The 22,917-nt window shown below is 40.3% G+C and overlaps 1 protein-coding gene across 6 annotated transcripts in view; it reads right to left on the bottom strand.

Moving 5' to 3' along the window:
- The window catches only part of KIF21A (kinesin family member 21A), a 103,020-nt gene that overhangs the window by 54,738 nt on the left and 25,365 nt on the right, over positions 1-22,917 (bottom strand). For all 6 annotated transcript variants that reach the window (XM_058191955.1, XM_058191951.1, XM_058191954.1 and 3 more), the window contains exons 2-9: positions 21,906-22,128; positions 16,078-16,260; positions 13,417-13,566; positions 11,938-12,072; positions 9,658-9,825; positions 8,340-8,455; positions 4,240-4,435; positions 229-418 (exon numbers count right to left, since the gene is read on the bottom strand). In XM_058191955.1, coding sequence (XP_058047938.1) covers positions 229-418; positions 4,240-4,435; positions 8,340-8,455; positions 9,658-9,825; positions 11,938-12,072; positions 13,417-13,566; positions 16,078-16,260; positions 21,906-22,128 — 1,361 coding nt within the window. The remainder of the gene's footprint in view (positions 1-228; positions 419-4,239; positions 4,436-8,339; positions 8,456-9,657; positions 9,826-11,937; positions 12,073-13,416; positions 13,567-16,077; positions 16,261-21,905; positions 22,129-22,917) is intronic.

Genomic DNA, 22,917 nt, shown 5'->3' with positions numbered 1-22,917 from the left:
CATTGGCTCTTTTGGTAGCTGAAACATACTGCTGGCTTATACTTAGGGGGCGGGGATCCACTAGGACACCTAGATCCCTCTCACAGTTATTAGCTCTTGAGCCAGATGCCACCTATTCTGTACCTGTGCATTTGGCTCTAATTTTTTTTTTCTTTTTCTAGCAAACAACCAGAACTTCTTACAGACCTTAATTCATACAGCAATTTAAGTGATAAAAGTACACATTACCTGCTCTCGCAAGGACTTGGTTGGCCTGATCACATGCAAGCTGTGTGATTCGAGCTCTCAAAGCATCTATAGTCTCTTGCATTGCCTTTATCCTAACTCGCAGGTTGTTGTTCTCTGTTTGCAGCATGGCGTTTTCATGAAACATGTCATTAATGCTTTCCACCCCTTCCTCATCAATAATCCTTTTACCCTTTAAAAAATAAATAAAACAATGTCTTTGCCAAGGGCTAATCTTAAGAAGATCTCTTCTGTAAAACAGGTCAATGTAGCACCTTACCCAGTTTTGAACACTGAATTGTAGATTGTTTGGAATGAAATTATATTAAAATGTTTCATATTTGCTTCAAATGTGCTCAAAGACTCTTATATGATACGGAAAGACCCCAACTTAACAATGGTAATTGGCACCAGAATTTCCATCCGCTAAGCTATGCAATCATAAAGCACAATATCGTATGACCACATTGCTTAGCAATGGCAATTTTGGCATCCCATTTCCATCCTTGAGTGAGAATTGTGGGTTGTTAAGCGAGAACCTCACGTGACTACAATAGGCAATTTCCTGCCAACTTCTGATAAACAAAGTCAATGAGGAAGCCAGCAGGAAGTTGCATGTCCCAACATGGCTCACAAGCAGGCCAGTGGGTGGGTGAGTAAGGCAGCAAGGTGCTGTGGCAAGTGCATGCAGGTTTAATCTCAAAGATGCTTTTTCAGGAGGCAACTGGACTTTCTTGTTTTTTCTTTTGAAAATGTTTCGCTTCTCATCCAAGAAACTTCTTCAGCTGACAGGATAGTGGGAAATGAAGGATTTATATTCCTTGCAGTCAGCTGGTCATTTGCATCCTTTTAGAAGGTCGTTGAAGCACTTGTAGGGTTATTTATCTGTGTCCTCAGGGTCACTGGAGTAGTGCAAATGGTTCCTGTTGTCTGCAATTCTTCCTCTAGAAATCCATTCTTACTCCCACACCATTCAATGGTTGCTTATCCCAAATTTTATGGCTAAACGTCTGTAGAGATTCTCAGTCATCCAGGTCATGGTTGTCCTACACCAGGGGTGTCCAAACTTGGCCCCTTGAAGAGTGGTGGACTTCAACTCCCAGAATTCCCCAGCCAGCATGAGCTATAAATATGAGCAAGTTGCTGGCTGGGGAATTCTGGGAGTTGAAGTCCACCACTCTTCAAGGGGCCATGTTTGGACATCCCTGTCCTACACTATACAATTTGGGATGAACAATATTTTTTTTTTAAAAAAAGTTTTTTATTTTATTTCTTATAAACACATTGTAAATGTACATTCTCTTATTCATAGTTAATCACACATATACATACATTTTTTAAAGAAAAAAAAGAAAAACTAATTTTTAATTACATTCGGGGTTGCTCTTCTACCCTTTCTTTTCTCTCATTTTACAACAAACCTTCTTCTCCTTCTTCTTTCTTTCCCTTCCCTACCTTGAGTCTGTCATTTGCAGCTCTATAACTGTCTGGTTTGGTTCTGCAACCCAACAAGAAAGACACAGACTTCAGAAGATAATTAGAACTGCAGAAAAAATAATTGCTACCAACCTGCCTTCCATTGAGGACCTGTATACTGCACGAATCAAGAAGAGGGCCGTGAAAAAACTTACAGATCCCTCACATCCTGGGCATAAACTGTTCCAACGCCAACCCTCAAAACGACGCTATAGTGCACTGCACACCAGAACAACTAGACACAAGAACAGTTTTTTCCTGAAGGCCATCACTCTGCTAAACAAATAATTCCGTCAATACTTTCAAACTATTTACTAAATCTGCACTACTATTAATCTTCTCATCGTTCCCATCACCCAACTCCTTCCACTTATGACTGTAACTTTGTTGCTTGTATCCTTATGATTTATATTGATATTGTTTCCTGATTTGTACCCTATGACTATCATTAAGTGTTGTATCATTAAGTGTTAAATTTGTACCCTATGACCATCATTTGTGTGGTAAATGTTGTACCTTGATGAAGGTATCTTTTCTTTTATGTACACTGAGAGCATATGCACCAAGACAAATTCCTTGTGTGTCCAATCACACTTGGCCAATAAAAATTCTATTCTATTCTATTCTATTCTATTCTATTCTATTCTATTCTATTCTATTCTATTCTTCTCCTCTCTTTTCTTCTTTCCTCCTCTCCTTCTTCTTCCCTACTTCCCCTTCCTTTCCCCCACTCCTCCCTTCTTCTCCCCATCTAACCTTCTCTCCTCCTCTTTTCCCCTCCTTTCTTCCTCTCCTTTTTCCTTTCTTTCATTCCTCTCTCTCTCCTTCTCCTCTCCTCTCCTATCTTACCCTCTATTCCTCTCTCTCCTTTTCTTTCTCCTTTGTTATCCAGTATTTCCCCCCTTTCCCCCCTTGGGGCCCCAATTTTCTATTAATATATACTTTCTTTTCAATTTCTTTTCAATTTTACCCATTGCACATCTATCATTATAATTGTACATTTATATAATAACATTCTTTCATGGGATGAACAACTTTTGCATGGTGTGGCAGTAGGAATGGAAAAATAGCAGATGACAGGAACTGTTAGCACTATTCAGGTGACCCTGAGGACACAAATGATCCTCCAAGGGCTTCAATGACCCTCTAAAAGGATGCAAATGACCAGCTGTCTGCAAGGAATATAAATCCTTCCATTCCCCACTATCCTGTCAGAGCTGAAGAAGCTTCTTGGATCAGAATCGACATGTCTTCAAAAGAAAAAAACAAGAAAACCCAGTTACCTCCTGGGCTTACCATCTTTGGGTCAACCATGATGTGGATGACTGAGAATCTTGACAGACATGCAGGTTTAGGAGATACTGCTGTCCAAGTGCAGCTTGGTGGGTGAAGGGTTGCTGTGGCATGAATATGTACTACTGGGATTCTGTACTCTGTAGCAGGGCTGCTTGAGAAAAAGTGGTAGCAAGTTTCAACCTTCCCTGCTGTCTTTGTTGTGGTCCGTCAGCAGCCTACGGAGCTGGCAACGGAGTTGGACAGCAATGAGGCTGAGGTGAGGCCAGGGCCATTGGGAAGTGAGGTGCAGACTCCAGAGACTGATAGTAGTGAGGCAGAGGAAGAGGAGGAGCCTGTTCCTAATGCACGCCTGAGAAGAGCTGCCAGAAGGTAGGAGCAGCTCAAGCAAAAAGGACAACTCAGGAGTAGGGCCAAGAAATGATTGGCCCCTCCCTTAAGGCTTAAAACAGACCAGCACCGGCATTTGAGCTTTGCTGGAAAACAACATTGTAGCTGCGTCTTCTGCTTCATCTTCTGCTTCATCTACGTCTTTGTTTATGTGGCTTCTGGACGTTTGCCAGGAAGGGCCTTTGGCAGTTTGCCTAACTGGACCAAGGTTTGTATATTTCAGGATTGAAATGTGAAATCCTTGGTGCTCTTTGGCTGCTTGTTTGCAAAGTCACCAACCAACCAACCAAGTAAGCAAGCTCAAAGCACACCAAGGATTCCACTGATGATATTGTCTTTGACTGGATAGATTCAAAAATTAAATTACAGCCGAGTGTCTTAATCTTGAAAGCACCATCTAGCTTTCAAGAGTTATCGCTACAGCCTAGTGTTTTTCAGCCCTGGCAACTTTAAAATGTGTGACTTCAATTTACCGACCTGCAAGCAAACAAGACTGTAAACAAAGCTGCTGCTAAACATGGATTATCTGTACTTTTATTTCTACTAGCAATGAATTGTAACCTTTCTTTCCTTCCTTGCAACTTGGGCCTTTTAACAGATAGGAACATGAAAGGAATTAGAATTATAAAGAAGATGACCTTGGATTCAAAGGTAAAAGGTACAATGGAATGCGCTGGGTAAACCTGTCTGCCAGTCCTAAGGCAAATCACTCTGGCACTTGAGGCAGAGGGAGGGAGACAAATGAGGCGTTTCAAAGTGTAATTATTCACATTACATTACAGCAAAGATAATTATAATAAATGTGCTTTTTAAAAAAAAAAAAAAAAAAAGGGAACCGATCCCAATAAATGTTACCGTTTTATATTCCATGAGTTCCAACTGCAATCGAGTTATCTCGCTTCGCAGAGCATTGATCTGCTGACTAGCCCTGTCCTGATTAACCATCACTTTATTCTTGATATTTCTTGCTCGGTTTGCATACTTTAAGGTGTTCAAAGTTTCCATGAAGTCTCTGTCGGAAGGGCTTACACAAGCTATCATGACTGTTTGGCTGGAGGTGAAAAAGAGCTGCTATTCATCATTTGGAAACAGCTGTTAAAGTAATTAAAACTATATTGCTTGCCAAGCATTAATAAACAAAAGCTTAATTACAAGACCTTGATAGAAGACACCAGATCTTGACAGAAATCTCTGTCATTTTGTAACTAGGCTACTGTACAAAGTGATAATTACAATTACATATTTTCAGATTTGATGGCAAATCAGGAATAACACATTCACAATTTCTCTGCAATTGGTCCAGTAAGTTTAGATTTCATATATAAACAAAATCATGAATGCATTTTCTCAACAAAATGTAAGCAGTACTAAGTGCCAAAAGCCATTTTGGCTGAAAAGTGTAGAGTTTCTGGAGAATTCTCCTCCCCAGAATTTTTTTCTTTGTTGAGATTTTAAATAGCATGTTAAAAAGACAGAATAACCAATAAAAATGCACATGCAGAGATAACAGTACTTATAAAAACACAACTATCATCTAGAGAGCCTTACAGCTAGAACCTTCAATATTACATTCACTCAAGTATTTCGAAGGGGTTGTTGTTGTTTGCAAGAAACTTAGAACACAGAACATAGAATAATAGAATTGGAATGGACCTTGCAGGTCTTTTGGTCCAACCCCCTGCTCAAGCAGGAGTTCTTGTACCATTCCGGACAAATGGCAGTCCAGTCTCTTCTTGAGAACTTCCAGTGATTGTACACCACAACTCCAGGAGATAAACCCCTTCCTCCTCCATTCTCACCGTCAGGAAATTTCTCCTTAGTTTTGGTTGGATCTCTCTTCAATGTTTTTCCCTCCATTTCTTCTTGTCCTTACCTCTGGGGCTTTAGAGCAACAGTCTCCAACCTTTCTGGTTCCACGGACCGGCAGGGAGAGGAGATGGTTTCATATGTGCTGCCTAATCCTGCACATAACACAAATAAAGCTTTGTGTGCTTGCCTGCTGCTTGTGCGGCCTGGTTTCCAACGGGCCTTGGACTGGTATTCTTTAGAGAATAGATCAACCCTGTCTTATCTATGACAGCCCCTCAAGTACTGGAAGAGAGTTATCCTGTCCCTCTAGTCCTTCTCTTTGTTAGACGAGACATACCTAGTTCCCTCAATGGTTCATCGTACAGTTTAACCTCCAGATCCCTTATCACACTTGTTGCTCTTCTCTACACTCTTTCTAGGGTCTTAATATGCTTTTGGTATTGTGGTGACCAGAACTGTGGTATTCCAAGTGTGGTCTCACCAGTGCAGCATAATCCCATGATCTTGAAACTATTGAAGCAACATTGCATTATTTTCACAGCAGCAACACAGTGCTGGCTCATACTTAAATGGCCATTCACTAGGATGCCTAGATCTCTCTGACTGTTGCTACTGTTGAGCAGGTACCACATATTTTATACCTGTAAATTTGGTTTTTCCCGCCTATGTGTAAAGCCTTACGTTTCTCACCACTGAATTGCATTTTGTTGGATGGGACCCACCCAATCTTCAAGTCTGCCAAGATCCTTCTGAATCTTGAGTGTATCTTCTAAAGTGTTGGCTATTCCCCACAGCTTGATGTCAGCTGCAAATCTGACGAGTTCTCCTTCTATCCCCTCATCTAGCTCATTTATGAAGATGTTGAAGAGTACTGGGCCCAAAACAGAATCTTCAGGTACCCTCTGCATGTTTCCCTCCATGTGGATGTAGTTCCATTGAAGACTACATGTTGACTGCTGTTGAGCAGCAGAGGGATCATTATTATATTAAAATCAAATAACCAATGGTGAGATGATTTTGCATGTGATAACCTGTAATTATTAAATGTCAATTTAAATGCAGATTACTAATTACTGAAAATTCACATTAATAATTATATGTGAAAATTAATATCTTGTGTCTTTAGCACCACAATATGACTCAAGCTATTTATTTTTCTATCTTACGTTTCCTCTTGCTATTATAACACTAAAAAAATAAAATCAGGAGAATGATTAGAAGGGATTTTTTCCCCATTGGCTGAAAGAAAAAGTGGGATGGCTGAACTCAGTAATAGAAAACAAGGTGTTGTAAGAGATCGAGACAGAGAAATCTCAATGTCTTTCTGGTGCTACTTTAGTTTACAAATGTAATGGAATTAAACATTAGGCATCTGCCCATCTATCTACCTCTGCCCTCTCTTAAATAAAAATGCAAAGGTATTTATAACATACTAACATAACATAAAAGTTATAACATAAATTCCATCCAATCATTGTAAATCTAGGTAGTTTTCTTCATCTGGGTTTCTTTCCTTCTTCAAAGGAAAAACACCACTTGAAATCTTAAACGGAACCTAATCAATATTATTTTGTCTCTTTTTTAGAATTTAAAAAAGCTGATTTTAACAAACTCAGAGAGAGCTTGGGTAGGATTCAATGAAGGAAATCGACTCAAGAAGCTTGGGAAACTGCAAAATATGATTATAAAAGCCCACTGCAGTTTAATATCACTAAAAAAAGAAAAACAAGAAAAAAACAGGATGATTGCATAAAGAACTCTCAGTCCAACTGAGAGAGAAAAAATAAGTACAAAAAATGGAAAGAGGGACGGAATATCAACAAATAGCCCAAACCTGCAAAGATGAAGTTAGGAAAGCTAAGTCTTTGAACGTAATAAGATATAAGAAATAAGTGCATACCCAAAGGTTCTGTTTAGGCACAGTATTCTTCAATAACTTCATGAATGATTTAGAGGGAATTGAAAGGGAACTCATTAAATTTGCAGACCACACTAACCTGGTAGGAATAGTCAACACCCCAGAAGACAAGCTCAAGATCCAAAAAGATCCTGACAGACTTGAAGAGTAGGCCCTATTAACAAAATGAAATTCAGTGTAGATAAAAGTAAGATTTTACACTTAGGTAAGAAAGCCCAACTCTATAGGTACAGACTAGGTGAAACTTGGCTTAATGCCAGTAACTGAGAGGGATCTTGAAGTCCTAGTGGACAATCACTTAAATATGAACCAACAGTGTGCAGCAGCAACTAAAAAAATAATGCAATCCTAGGCTGCATTAACAAAAAGACAGAATCAAGATGACATGAAGTTCTAGTACCGCTTCACAAAGCCTTGGTAAGACCACACTTGGAATACTGCATCTAGTTCTGGTCACACAATATAAAAAAGACATTGAGATTCTGAAAAAAGAGTGTGCAAAGAAGAGCAACAAGAATGATTAAGGGGCTGGAGGCTAAAACATACAAAGAACAGTTACAGGAATTGGGTACATCTCGTCTAATAAAAAGAAAGACTGGGAAGACATAATAACAATGTTCCAATGTTTGAGGGGCTCCTACAAAGACAAGGGGGTCAACCTATTTACTAAAGCACCAAAGGTAAGATAAGAAACAATGGATGGAAATTAACCAAGGAGAGAAGGAACCTAGAACTAAAGGGAATATCCATAATGGTGAGATCAATCAACCAACGGAATAGCTTGGTTGTGTTATAGAAGTTGTGGATGCTCCATCACTGGAAGCTTTCAAAAAGACACTGGACAATCATTGGTCTGAAATGGAATAGGGTCCCCTGCTTGAGCACGGTGTTAGAGTAAAAGACCTCCAAGGTCCCTTCCAATTCTATTATTCTATGTTCATTGGAAGATGTAATTTTTTAAAAAAGAAAATAATTTATTTGTATTCTATAAACCCAGTTTTATTTCTGCTCATTCTTAAAATAGCTATACAATATATGATTTACAAGATCATAAAAAGAATTCTGCAATTTATCATTTTACATTTCTTTAAAGTACAAAAAAATATTTAAATGTAGATATACAACATCTATCCATTCGTGCTTATTAGTCAAAGCAACAGCAAGTCAATCAAAAGTTTTTCATTCTTCCTTTCAAACAAGATTTATTTAATTAAATACTTGGTCATACCTATTCCCTCCAAGAGAATCTTGCAATAGTCGTGTTAATTTTGAATCTCTGTATGGTACATGAGTCACCTTCTTGCTCTTATCTCCCAGTGCACTTATTACGTTGCCCAATGCCAGCTAAAAATATAAAAAAAATCTCATTGGTCAAAAAACAAAACAAAACACAAAACCCTTCACAAACATATGTAAGCACAAATGAAATCAAAACATCACTGCCAAAAATCAAATAGCTCAAGAGTTCTGTGGCACAATCTGTGAGGAAAATATCTCTTCCCATACACAACAGCTCTGCAAATTTCAGGGGAGTCTATTTTTTTATAGGCAGGAAGCTTTCCGTGAGTTGAATACCTCAAGTTTCAGCTGATACTGCATTCTGTTTACAGACTTTTAAAGGAGAAAGTCTGCATGACAAATTGACAATGTCCTTCAATGAAATGCTTCAGGGTTTTTTTGGAGTAGGAAATAGTAATAGCACTTAGATCTATATATACCTCTTCAGAGTGCTTTACAAGCCCTCTCTAAGTGGTTTACAGAATCAGCATATTGCCCCCAACAATCTGGGTCCTCATTTTACCAGAAGGATGGAAGGCTGAGTCAACCTTGAGCTGGTGAGAATCAAACTCTGGCAGTGAGTTAGCCTGCAATACCACATTCTAACCACTGCACCATCATGGCTCTCAGTTCTAGACCTGCGGTTCTGACCCAGCTCCCCAAACACGACAAGTCCTCTGTAAATGATTCCTTTATTAGGAGCGCCAGCAGCTCCGGCAAAAAGTTTCTCTCCCAACACAGGTTAACAAGTCTGTTCGGCATGGAGATTAATAGTTGTCTGCCACACCTATTTATCTCCACCCCCTGCCTTTTATCCCTAGACTTAGGGTGGGGCTTCGCTAGCAGCAGTGGCTCTTCCAGCCCAAGAATCAGCCCACAGATTTCCACTGCTCTCCTCTCCTCTGCGCAGCCACATGTCATGGGCCCAACTGTTCCGCCTCTTCCTCATCAGTCACCTCCAGACCTGGGGGCTGTTGACACCATCTAAGGGCTAAACTCCGCCTCTGCCTCTCTCTCTCTGACAGCTCCATTCCCTTTTCCCCTTCGAAGCTCTCAGGTTGCCTTGATGTTGATTCTGACTCCCACACCTCCTCATCTGATTCGGCTGCTGCAGGGGCCGGCGGCCAACAGGCCACAACACCTGCCTTAGGCATGAAAGCCAGCTAGGTGACTTTAACAAAAAAAGGCTCATCCTCTATATTAAAGATTTCTGCATCACCATATATAATTGTGATTACTGACAAGGTAGAACAGGAATTTAAACTTACAAGTCCACAATTGATAGATATGCCTTCTTTAGCTCGTTCTCCAGTTGCCCCTGTACGTTTTAATCGTTCTGATCCTGCCAGATCCACAAAATGAAACTTAGCAGTAAGAGTTTCAAACTCATTCATCTGAGAGGACTCCATTATTATTCTGTTGTCTGTCACATTGTCCTACAGTAAGCAACAGAAACAAAAAAAAATTATATTGTGGGAAAAAAGAATTATATCAAATTATAGGAAAACCACGCTGCACAAAATACCAAGAGAGATCACATAAGTAAACATTGTTTTTTTTTAAATCACATATGGTTTTATTTCTGCATTTGGCTATATTTGTGATAATCTTTAAGATAACGAAAGACAAAAAGCAGCTGAAAAACTGCTTTTGGAATACTTCATATTACCTATATATGGGCTTTGTTAAGAGATATGATTGTAGTATGATAGGGCGGAAATATTTGGAGTCTTCTAATCTAACCCTTACTCAAGGCAGGTGACCTTATACCATTCTGGACAATGGTTGTTCAGTCTATTCTTGAAAACCTCCAACGATGGAGCAGCCACAACTCCAAGAGACAAGCTGTTCCATTGATTAATTATTCTCACTGTCGGGAAATTTCTCCTTAATTCCAGGTTGGATCTCTCTTTAACAAACTTCCACCCACTGCTTCTTGTCCTGCCCTCAGGTGCTTTGAAGAACAGGTCAATCCACTCCTGTCACCACTCCTCAAGTACTGGAAAGACATACCTAGTTCCCTTAACCATTCATCACACAGTTTAAATTCTAGACCCTATTATCTTTGTTTCACTTTATTTATATTTATTTATATTTCCTAGTTCTAAACCTTCCATCTCCCTCAGAGAGTTCCCTTTTTGCTCTTCTCTACACACTTTCTAGAATCTCAGCATCTTTTTTGTAACTGGGCACAGTGATTTGCTACATGTGAACTGCCCTTGATTGGAAGAAAAGAAATAAAATGTTTCATCTTGGGTTTTTTTTTTATTATTGTAAGGTAGAGTCACTTCTGTACGAGATGGGAAGTTTAATAAATAAAATAATTTCAGGCATGTTCTTATTAAATATATGCTATAAGATGTATACAGCTGAAAGATATTCCCAGTCATACTAGGGGTGAAATCCAGCAGGTTCTGGAGAACCGATAGCAGAAATTTTGAGAAGTTCAGAGAACCGGCAAATACCACCTCTGGCTGTCCCCAGAGTGGGATGGGAATGGGGATTTTGCAGTATCCTTCCCTAGAGTCCCTAGAGTTCCCTAGAGTCGGGTGGGAATGGAAATTTTGCAATATCCTTCCCCTAGGAGTAGGGAGGGAATGGAGATTTTATTTATTTATTTTATTTATTTATTATTTACATTTCTATACCACCCTTCTCCGAAGACTCAGGGCGGTTTACAGCCAAGTTAAAAAGACATATACAAAAATTAAAACACAATATTTGAAATTTAAAAATCTGAAACCATAAGGCCGAATATTAAAATAACAAGAAATAAAACCACTCAATTAAAAATTACTCTTAGGCCAACCCTGCTCGTTGAAACAAAAAAGTCTTTGGGGGGGAAAAAGGGGGGGAAATGTTTTTGTTTCTTAAAACTTTTTCAATTAAAAAAAAAAAAAAGTCTTGAGCTCACGCTTAAAGGCCTGGAGGTCGGGAAGAAGGCGTAGCCCCAGAGGCAGTTCGTTCCATAGGGTAGGTGCCCCAACAGAGAAGGCTCTTCCCCTGGGGGCCGCCAGCCAACATTGTTTAGCTGACGGCACCCCGAGGAGACCCTCCCTGTGGGAGTGCACAGGTCGATGGGAGGCTATTGGCGGCAGTAGGCGGTCCCTTAAGTAAGCTGGTCCTATGCCATGGAGCGCTTTAAAGGTGATCACCAATACCTTGAATTGCACGCGGAAGACCACCAGCAACCAGTGCAGCTTGCGTAGGAGAGGTGTTATATGGAAGCTCCAAGACGCTCCCTCTATCCCCCGCGCAGCCGCATTCTGTAGCAGTTGAAGTCTCCCGGTGCTCTTCAAGGGGAGCCCCATGTAGAGAGCATTGCAGTAATTTTGCAGTATCCTTCCCAGTGCCACGCCCACCAAGCCACACCCACAGAACCGGTAGTAAAAAAATCTGGATTTCACCACTGCAGTATACTAAATTCACGTAATGACCTCTGAAAGCCAAAGACATTACAAACACCACATAACTGTCTTATTCATTAAATTTGGATGCAAAGATATTCTTAGAATAAAAGACACCACATCACTTCCTTAGATACCTACAGCATCAAGTGGCGGACAAACTCGAGTCTGGCATAAGTGGATAGTGAAGATGGCATGTGAACGTGAGCTCTGGACATTCATCTGTGTACTGGCAGTAGTTCGAGATAAAGCCCCCAGCTTCAAGCACTGCATCATCTGTATAAATGGGTAGGAAGAGTGACTGATTAACGTTCTTAATAGAATAGAATAGAATAGAATAGAATAGAATAGAATAGAATAGAATAGAATAGAATAGAATAGAATAGAATTTTTTATTGGCCAAGTGTGATTGGACACACAAGGAATTTGTCTTGGTGCATATGCTCTCAGTGTACATAAAAGAAAAGATACGTTCATCAAGGTACGTATTAAAGGTATAAGCACCCATCAGAACCAATTAAGTTTATAAATGTGGAATTGTTAAAAGCTTACTATTTTTATATTGATTTTTCCTGATTCTTAGGAACAATGTTTTTAATTGTGCATCCTTCCAAACCATTGCTATCCTCCATAATCTGCTAAAGCAGGGCTGTCGAACTCATGGCTGGCGGGCCAGATGCATCACAAGCTGGCCATGCCCATGTCTGGTTTAGAAAAGATGGGGGGAAGTCCCGATACGTCATGTGACACCTCCGTTATGCTGCGAGTTTGACACCCCTGTGCTAAAGCAAACTTTAGATAACTCCTTGAAATGGTGTAATAGAAATTGTTGTAACCTATTTACATGCTTCCATCCCATTCCCAAACTTACAGAAGGTCTGTGCCAGCAGAGTGAAAAGTAATGCAACCTTTCCTACCTTCTCAGTGGATATCTACAGAACCGTATAATTAATTAACAGGGATATATAAAGGAGACTTTCCCCCCCCCCCAGATGTTATCACAGAACATACTGGATTCAGCTAAATCTCAGGCATGCAAAAATAGATCAGTTTCCAGTGAATAGAAGGCTACCTTATGTTGTTATAGTAACTCCAAGTATGCTAACAATGTCCCCTAGTAGTGCCTCTCTCACACACTCTGTTCCCTGTAACTGTGCTTTGAATATTTAATGTAACTTCAGTAATAGCCTGGGAACCAGGGAACCAGAAAAGAGCTAAAGCAAATAAGGGTACAATCTCTTAACAGTTCTCACATGCTCAGAAGAGATTGTCACAGCAAGCTATTATCGTATCATACTTTATTCTGCATTTCTCCCTAGCAGCAGAAATGTCAGAACTTGAGTTTGGTACTTCTGGAGCAAAGTCGGAAAAAGCTAATTAACGTATCCAAAACAGAAGAGAGTAGAATACTTTAAAAACACAATATTACTAAGGTTGCTTTGGACTGCTGGCCAGTATAACTAAGTGTTGGACTAGGACTAAAAGTTATGAAACTCCCTTGGTGACTTAAGTCAATTATAGCTTCTCACTCTAAAGTTAGTAGTACACAAGAATAAAAATGAAAGCAATCCTGTGTGCTGACTTAATTTCAAGAAATAGTGTTATTTTGCACACGGGCACCTCCGATTCTGCATTCACGGTCCGTGTTGTGACTCCCACTGTATATATTCCTCCTGCTGAATCTTCATGGATTTTGATATTTGACTTTTTGTTCTTTGAATCAATATCACGTGTTGAATCAAACAGGTCCAGTACTTCTTCATTGTAAAGCTAAATTAATAGGGGAAAATGACGTTACTAAGACTAAAAAGCTGTTTAACAAAATTCAACAGCTAACTAACTAAACGTATCATTCATAACACGCCTCCTAAGAAGTTTACTCTGTAAAGTGTAAATTAGCCTAAGAAAGGTATTGCTTTTTATATTTGAATTACATAATTATATTTAATTTGAATTAATTCAAAACAACAGCAAAGCCTTATTATTATGCAAAAAAAATCCCCTTTAAGTTAAAGAAGACTAAGAATAGAAAAGCTTTGAAATTCAATGACAGGGGTCTTGATATCAAACTATGTAATCTAATAATCAAACTCTTCACAATTCATTTCTTTATGAAAAGATAAAGGGCAACAATAAAAAAATAAATCCTTCAAACTATAACTTACATTTCAAAAAATTGTCACTACAGGAAAAGTATACTAGTAAATCTTTGGGGATTGCCTTCAAATCTTTGGACCTTCAGGTGACTGCTTGAAAAAGTCCTTGCAGTTTTCTTGGCAAGATTTTGTAAGTTGTTTGTCATTGCCTCTTTTAAGGGAAGAGGGAGAGTGACTGGCCCAAGATCACCCAGGTAGCTTTGTGCCTAATGCAGGACTAGAGCTCATGGTCTCCTGGTTTCTAGCCTGGAGCCTTAACTACTACATCAAACTGCTCTCATGGTAGAAACAGAAATATTAATAAGTAAGAAGGCAGCAGATTTTAATTAAATTATTCAGCTCCCTTATCTAGGTGCATTTTTCCAAGTATCAGTCCAAGGTTACGAATTCTTTCCAACATACAAAATTCTTTTATGTAGGAAGTAAGGCAGGAATAATTTCCATTATTAGTTTCGTGCACTTGGCATGTTTATGCCCAGGCGCTATTCTCAAAAGTGCACTTTAAGGTAGTTTTGTTCTAGCCTTTTGGAGGTTGAGAATGTAATTTTGTTTTTGAATCTGTTCATTTTTAAGTTTTAGGTTCCATATTATAATAAACAACCAATCTTTTTACTACCTGTTTAAAAGTGATCACTGCTATTTAGAGTAAATAATAAAATAAAAAGACACTAAGAAAAACCAAAATAAAAATCTGTCGAGATTAGCAGATTTGACATTATTCGTCTATCCATGAAAGAAAACAATCTAAGTATTAAAAAAAGGAAAAAGATATTTTAAAAAAGCTAAAAGTGTAAAAGCAAAGAAAGAAAATACAAAGAAGTAGATTCTGAATTTCCTTACTGCATTTATAAATACAATTATAAATTTACCTCTTTTAAATTTATTCATTAATAAAAAATTGTATCATCCATAATGTCATATAAAACATGCCAATCTGCTTATTTAGTGGGATGAATTTAATATATTTTTGTTTAATATAGCTTTGCACCATCTTTTTATTTAAAAATCTCACTTATTTTTAGTCTTTCTGTTAGTTCCAAGATGCTGAAAACGAATGGGATTTTATTTTTCTAAAAATATTTTTATATTTACTTAATATTTTTTCTACTATTTTAAATATTTTCAAATCCTATTTCTGGATTCCAGACATTATTCTAATAATAATCATAAACATTTTAATTATCAACAGCAAATCTGTTTCAAAAACCAAAGGGAATACAATAAAATGTTTTTATTTTGCTAATAACCTACCACTTTCTCTGCAAAATGTGGTAGCAACAATTTAAATTCAAAGAATTTATAAACCAAAATCAAAGAATCAAAAGGTCATTAATCTGTGCATTCACATATCTTTACATTTCCCTAGATAACGAGCCAAAAAGCTTCAATCCAATGCTTTCAATTAAGAATATCAGATATGTACTAATACTGTATACCCAACTCATATTCAATTAGGTTGACATATAATTGTCAGTCTTAACTTCTGGAATTGCATTAGGTTTTTTTTCCAACAGCAAAATGTATGCATACTATCTGTGTTTCTGTGTGTACAGATATACATACATACATAACAGTACACACACACACACAATCCAATTGCTACTTTGACAAAAAAAAAAGTGAGAATCCTATGTCTGAAGCTATATAAGTTTAGGCAACTGTAATTTGAACATTCTGCATATCAATTCTGAACCCTATATTTAGAGGCGTTTAAAAAAGGAAACACCCTGCAAAATTGCATGTGTTCAAGACAAGACAAATCTTGTTTTATTTTTTTGGCATATAAAAAGAGAAAGAAATCTTACTGATCAATAATGCAAAGGTTTTACTTGACTTTAAATTATACTTTACTAATCTTGTATGATTTATTGGAATGGGAAGTTTGGACACTATGTAGTTTGTGTTTACAGCAGTATAATTTTATACTGTTCCACGATGCAGAGATTCCCAAAATGAACCAAATTTCAATGCCCTTCCTATTTTCCCAACTAAGATAAATAAAAGTATTTTATTATAAATAATTAAAAATAATCTAATTTATTTCCTTATGCACATGGCCACAGGGAACTCTGTGATAATGATTACAAACAAATACTTAAATATATATTCTATTATAAAGACTTACCTCTAAGAACTGAGCATTGACTTTAAATTCTGGAGGTGGAAGCCCTTGCTGAATAGCTGCACGCCTTTTCTCTTCAATGCATTTGTACAGATGTTTTACAGCTCGTGGTATAATACCCTGTTCCTCTTCCATTATATTGACATCAAATCCTGTGCCCATTGTATAAGTCTTACCAGCTCCTGTCTAAAGTTAAAAAGACTATAATTATGAAAGCACAACTGAGGACAGAATTTCAATATCAAAAACATAAATGCGATTAAAAATTATGTTTTTTTAAAAAAAAAAGTTTTACTGTAAGTAACATAACTGATATATTTTACACATGTGTAAACTTTGAGAAACTTTTTTTTCAGGATGCAGAAATATAACCTAAATACCTATGGATTTCCAAGAAGCAAAAAAATGACAGACACAAACGCACACATATATCCATCCATCCAACGGGTACTAAGGTCAGTTTTTCCTAATCTTGTTTTCCTAGATGATGTTACACTGTAATTCTATAATTATCAACATTCAAAATTTAGGGACAATAGAAATAGTAAGACACATACATGAGTATATAAATGATTACAAAAAGCTACCGTGTTTCCCCGAAAATAAGACAGGGTCTTATTTTCTTTTGAACCCCAAAATAAGGGATTGGCCTTATTATCGGGAGTCTTATTATTTTGGGGGTGCAGAGGCTCCGGGTGGCCTGGGCACTCACAGCTGGGAATCTGGCAGAGAGAGGCTCCCTTCGCGCACCGCCATCAAGCCCTTCCCCTCCTGTGGGGTGTGTGTGTGTGTGTAGAATGCGAACAGCCCGAAGGCACCAAGCCACACGAGTGCCTGTCATACCCCTTGCTCGTACGCCTCCCAGGACTCAGCTGGTGAGCACCAGATCCTTGAGCTCGTAGCCAATGCCACCGGCACCCACCAACAGCACCCATGCGGAAGTCACGGCCTGGGCCAGCTCTCCCTGCAGGCTCCAGCTCCAGCCGTCACTATAGAGTGGGAAGCACACTCCCAGAGCAGCCACTAGCCTGGTTGAGATTTGGAAGCTGCAGAGGCAGAGTTTGGGGGAGAGAAAGAAAGACTTCTGCTGCTTCTGCTGCTTTCCTTGCATGGAGCCAAAAGCCGAAGCAGCAGAAGTCTTTCTTTCTCTCCCCCAAACTCTGCCTCTGCGGCTTCCAAATCCCAGCCAGGGCAGCAGCCCCTCTGGGAGTGTGCTTCCCACTCTATGGTGACAGTGGCCTGAGGCCTCCCCTTCCCCCCTGCTCTTTTCTGCCCCGATCGCCCGAGCACTGACTAACCAAAGTGCTGCTGGCAAGCCCGTGAAGCCCCTCTGCCTCGGGAGTCACCAGACTGGATGGCGATCAGGCCAGCTCTTCCTGGGGAAGGGAGCCTTGTGGGACATTTGCCTCCCCTCCCTTCCTCCCAGATGTCCAATTTACTCTTTCCAGGTACCCGGCAGCAAGACTCTGGGCAGCCGCGCCGAATGCAGCCCTGACAGATACCGCTCAGCTGGCCAAGCCATAGCCAACACTCTGCGCCCACGGCTGAGCTTGGTCGCAGGGGACCGCCAGGCCTCCACAGGCAACAGTGGCAGCAGCAGCAAAACGTGCAACGCCTCAGCCATCACCACCGAGACCTGCGCCCAGCTGCGGGACACGCCAGGCCTGCCGTTGTAGTCCTCTGCAACTGCCCGCCATGCATGGAGGCCTCTCTGCCACCAGTGGCCACCCTACCAAGGAAGCCCCAGGGCAGCGATGCTTCTTCTATTTCTATTTCTATTTCTTTCTATTTACATTTATATCCCGCCCTTCTCCGAAGACTCAGGGCGGCTTACAGTGTATAAGGCAATAGTCTCATTCTATTTGTATATTTTACAAAGTCAACTTATTGCCCCCCCAACAATCTGGGTCCTCATTTTACCTACCTTATAAAGGATGGAAGGCTGAGTCAACCTTGGGCCGGGCTTGAACCTGCAGTAATTGCAGGCTGCTGTGTTCTAATAACAGGCTTCTTACCAGCCTGAGCTACCACGGCCCATCTGCTGGAACTGCTGTAGCAGGTGCTTGGTAGCACGAGCTAAGCAGACACAGCGCCTGGGCGCAGGGGTGAGAGCGGGCGGGCTGGCACCATGATGCAGGAGCAGGAGCTCAAGGTCTACGGTTGGTGCCACGGGCAGCGAAAGGGGCAGGGGGCGCAGGAGTTTGCAGGGATGTGGCTGCCTTGGGAAGGTGGGGGGGTGAGGATCTGTGTGTGCGTGCATGTGTGTGTGTGAGAGAGGGGGGCTTATTTTCGGGGGAGGGCCTTATTTAGGCCCACTCCAAAAATCAGGCTTGGCCTTATTTTCGGGACATGTCCTATTTTTGAGGAAACACAGTACGTAAGTTATAACACTATTAGATAAAACAAAAATCATTCGTTGATAACCACAAAACATCTTTACCTATGACTACCAGGCAACCTTGACTAGGACAAGAACTTCCATTGTTCAGCTGTCATTAAGTGAGTTACCATGGGACTGCACCTGATCTTATGACCCTTTTTGTCACAGTTGTTAAATAAATCTGGCTTCCCCCGCTGACTTCAGTTGTCGAAAGCTGGCTGGAAGGTCAAAAATGATGATCAAATGACCCTGGGATGCCACAACCATCATAAATACATGCTGGTTGTTGAGTGCCCAACTCACAATCACATGACCACATGAACGCTACAAAGGACTGGTTGTAAATCAGCTTTTTTAATGCCACTGTATCTTTGCATGTCAGTAAGTGAATAGGGACAGAGGATAGGGTTCAAAAGGACGTGGGAGATCTTTTAATCTAATCCCGGTCAAGCAGAATCTATGCCATCCTGGACAAATGGCTGCCCAGTCTTTCTCTCAAAATCTCCAGTGATGGACCACCCACGACTTCCAGGGGGAAGCCATTCCACTGATTAACTATTCTCACCGTCAGGGAATTTCTCCTTAGTTCTAGGTTGGATCTCTCTTTAATGATCTTCCACCTATTAGTTCCATTTCCTGCTTTGGAGAATAAGTCAATGCCCTCTTCTCTGTAACATCCCCTGAAATACTGGAAGACAGTTATCATGTCTCCCCTGATGTTGCAACATAGGACTGCAGTAGTTTTTTGGGCAGCTGCAGTATATTGATCGACCGACCGCTAAAATAGCGGTCTACTAGGACAACTAGATCCCTCTTACAGTTGCTAATATTGCCTGCTTCCCTCCATGTTAATGTAATTCTATTGAGGGCTATAATTCCCAGAGCAACTCTTTTATTTATTTATTATTTAAATTTGTATACCGCCCTTCTCCCGGAGGACTCAGGGCGGTTTTATTGGAATCTTCTTCTTTTAGTGTTCTCCATAAGCTTCAGATTCCAGAAGTGGAATATGAAGCCAATTACAAATAATCCTCGAATTACTTATGCATTGCTGCATAAAGAACTTTCTGACAAACGGAGAGAAATTTAATTTCTACTATCTCCCTGCTATCTGCCACTTTATTTATTTATTTATTTATTTATTATTTAAATTTCTATACCGCCCTTCTCCCGAAGGACTCAGGGCGGTTTTATTGGAATCTTCTCCTTTTAGTGTTCTCCATAAGCTTCAGATTCCAGAAGTGGAATATGAAGCCAATTACAAATAATCCTCGAATTACTTATGCATTGCTGCATAAAGAACTTTCTGACAAACGGAGAGAAATTTAATTTCTACTATCTCCCTGCTATCTGCCACTTTATTTATTTATTTATTTATTTATTATTTAAATTTCTATACCGCCCTTCTCCCGAAGGACTCAGGGCGGTTCACAGCCAGATAAAAATACAAAATATTACAATATAAATACAATTAAAATACGAGTAAAAAACTTATTAAATTGGCCGAGATTAAAATTTAGAATAAATAATAAAACCCATTAAAACACCCATAAATTTAAAAACTAACCCAGTCCTGCGCAAATGAATAAATAAGTTTTAAGCTCGCGACGAAAGGTTCGGAGGTCCGGAAGTTGTGAGTCCTGGGGAGTTCGTTCCAGAGGTGGGAGCTCCCACAGAAGGCCCTTCCTGGGCGTCGCCAGGCGACACTGTCGCGCCGGCGGCACCTGAGAGTCCCTCTCTGTGAGAGCGCACGGGTCGGTGAGAGGTATTCGGTAGCAGTAGGCGGTCCCGTAAATAGCCCGGCCCTATGCCATGGGCGCTTTAAAGGCGTTCACCAAAACCTTGAAGCGCACCGGGCATACAGGTAGCCAGTGCAGTCTGCGCGGGATAGGTGTCACCACGGGAGCCACGAGGGCTCCCTCTATCACCAGCAGCCGCATTCTGGACTAACTGAAGCCTCCGGATGCCCCTCAAGGAGCCCCATGTGAGAGCATTGCAGTAATCCAGGCGGGCGTCACGAGGCGTGGTGACTGTGCACAAGGCATCCCGGTCTAGAAAGGGGCGCAACTGGCACACCAGGCGAACCTGGTGGAAAGCTCTCCTGGAGACGGCCGTCAGGTGGTCTTCAAAAGACAGCCGTTCATCCAGGAGAACGCCCAAGTTGCGCACCCTCTCCATCGGGGCCAATGACTCGCTCCCAACAGTCAGCCGTGGACTCAGCTGACTGTACCGGGATGCCGGCATCCACAGCCACTCCGTCTTGGAGGGATTGAGCTTGAGCCTGTTTCTCCCCATCCAGACCCGTACGGCTTCCAAACACCGGGACAGCACTTCGATAGCTTCATTGGGGTGGCCCGGTGTGGAAAAGTACAGCTGGGTGTCACTTCCTTGCCATCATCTCCCATTAGTGGATTGCTTCCTTGAATTTTTTCTTGTTTCTTACATGCTGAAAGAATCTTTTTAAAATTATTTTTGGCATTTGTTGCAAGTCTTAGTTCATTCTAAGTCTTACCTTTCCTGACTATGTTTTTGAAGGTTCAGGCTATTTGCTGTTATTCTGTTTTAACTGTATATTCCTCTTTCCATTTTTATACTTGTTTTTATTTTTCTCTCAGTTTGTCAGAGTTCTTTATGCAAACAATGCTGGTAATTCGAGAACTATCTGTAATTGGCTTCAGATTCCACTTCTGGGATCTGAAGTTTATGAAGAACACTAAGCTTGACTAACTGATGTTATCACACTCAATTACAAGCAAGATAGAAAAAAGTCTTTTATGCAGGCCTATAATTCGCAGAACAACTAGCCATCACAAAACGTAATTGGCCATCAAAAGCAATATATTCTCGTATCTTTTATTGGAGTCTTCTCCTTTTTGGGATTTTTCCAAAGTATTTCAGGAGAATTTAAACGAAAATAGATTATGAACGTATCAAAATGAAGCCATTCTAATTCAAACAGAGGACATTGCATAGTTATGTATATTCAGGGTGGGTTCAGCCACCGCTAGCAGCTCACCCGATCCGGGGTGAACCGGTAGCAACCCACCACTGTGTATGTCTCTTTCAAAATACTTGCCCCAATATTGCACATGTGCTGCATTACTATTTATTTATCCATGTACATTTTCTGTATATTGTTAATTTTTTTATCAGTCAAAATCGGTATTCAGTGAAGAGAAGAAAAAAAATTCAATTCTATAGGGAAGGTGATAAGAGCAAGGGAAAGACACGTCTGTCCTGTGCTAGACCGAGTCGAAAAGCTGGGGATAACAGGAAGAGGCAGGGCTTATTAATTCAGCAGACTCCTACTAGCCAGTTAACCCATGCCTGACTGTCATTCCCACTGACAAGGAGAATCTGTAATTCTCAACCTCTGGCAAAATTTGAATGTGTTTGAATTTTCCCTTTTTTATGCAGAGAACATTTTATCAGAAAATTACTCAATTCTTACCTGGCCATAAGCAAATACGGTAGCATTATATCCTTCAAAGCAGCCTTCAATCAATTTTTCTATGCATTGTAAGTAGATGTCCTCTTGCTGGGATTCAATGTCAAACACATAATCAAAAGTGAAGGCCTTATCTTTTCCTAGAAACACCTGAGGTTCGCCAGGTGTGACCAATGTGCAGATGTGGCATCCTTCTATCTTCTCTTTGGCTAACTGAGGCCGGACTCTGTTTTTTGCGAGGAAAGAAAGATAAAAACAAAAAATACATCTGCATTAAAATACATTTTTTTAAAAAACTTTTATGATAGATTATTAAAATGTCAAACTTGATAGAAAACACATGAATATTCACTGCTTCTTTGCAGCAAGTAAAAGGAAGCCTACAACATTCTAAATTGATAATTACATTTCGCAGAGAAGGAAGCAAAACAATGCTACATTATGCAATGTAAAATACACTATATAACAGTGATGGCAAACCTTGGAGCGCGAGTGCACGTGAGCGACACCAAGTGCCAAAAAGGGAGCACTTCGTGTGCACGCTTTGCATGCACGTGCATGTTCATCAGGGCCGCAAACAGGAAGAAGAGCTGCCCATGGGGCATGCGTGCGGCAGATAAGGTACTTCTGGTTTCCGGCATGCACATGCATGCCAGCCAGCAAGTCTTCTGGTTACTGCTGCGCATGTGCCAATCAGCTGGCTGACGCGCATGCTCACGCTGGAAAACAGAAGATCATCTCTTCCGGTTTCCAGCACTGGCACACACACGAAGGCCAGCTGATCATTGCATGCGCATGTGTGCCAGAAACCTGGAAGAGGAACTGGCGAGGTTGCATGTGCCAGCAACATGGCTCCACGTGCCACTTTGGGCTCATGTGCCATAGGTTCACCATCATGGCTATATACAGTATAGAAGGGCAATCATTATGAGCTTTATACAAATCTTGTTTAAAACCCCAAAAAATATTTATTAAAGAATCTTAAGATATCTTCTTGTCAAGGAACACTGCAACT

The sequence above is a fragment of the Ahaetulla prasina genome, chromosome 7 (genome assembly GCF_028640845.1).
Source record: "Ahaetulla prasina isolate Xishuangbanna chromosome 7, ASM2864084v1, whole genome shotgun sequence".
Lineage (NCBI taxonomy): Eukaryota > Metazoa > Chordata > Lepidosauria > Squamata > Colubridae > Ahaetulla > Ahaetulla prasina.
Note: the sequence above shows the minus strand (reverse complement) of the source record. Positions and strands in the feature narration are given on the sequence as shown.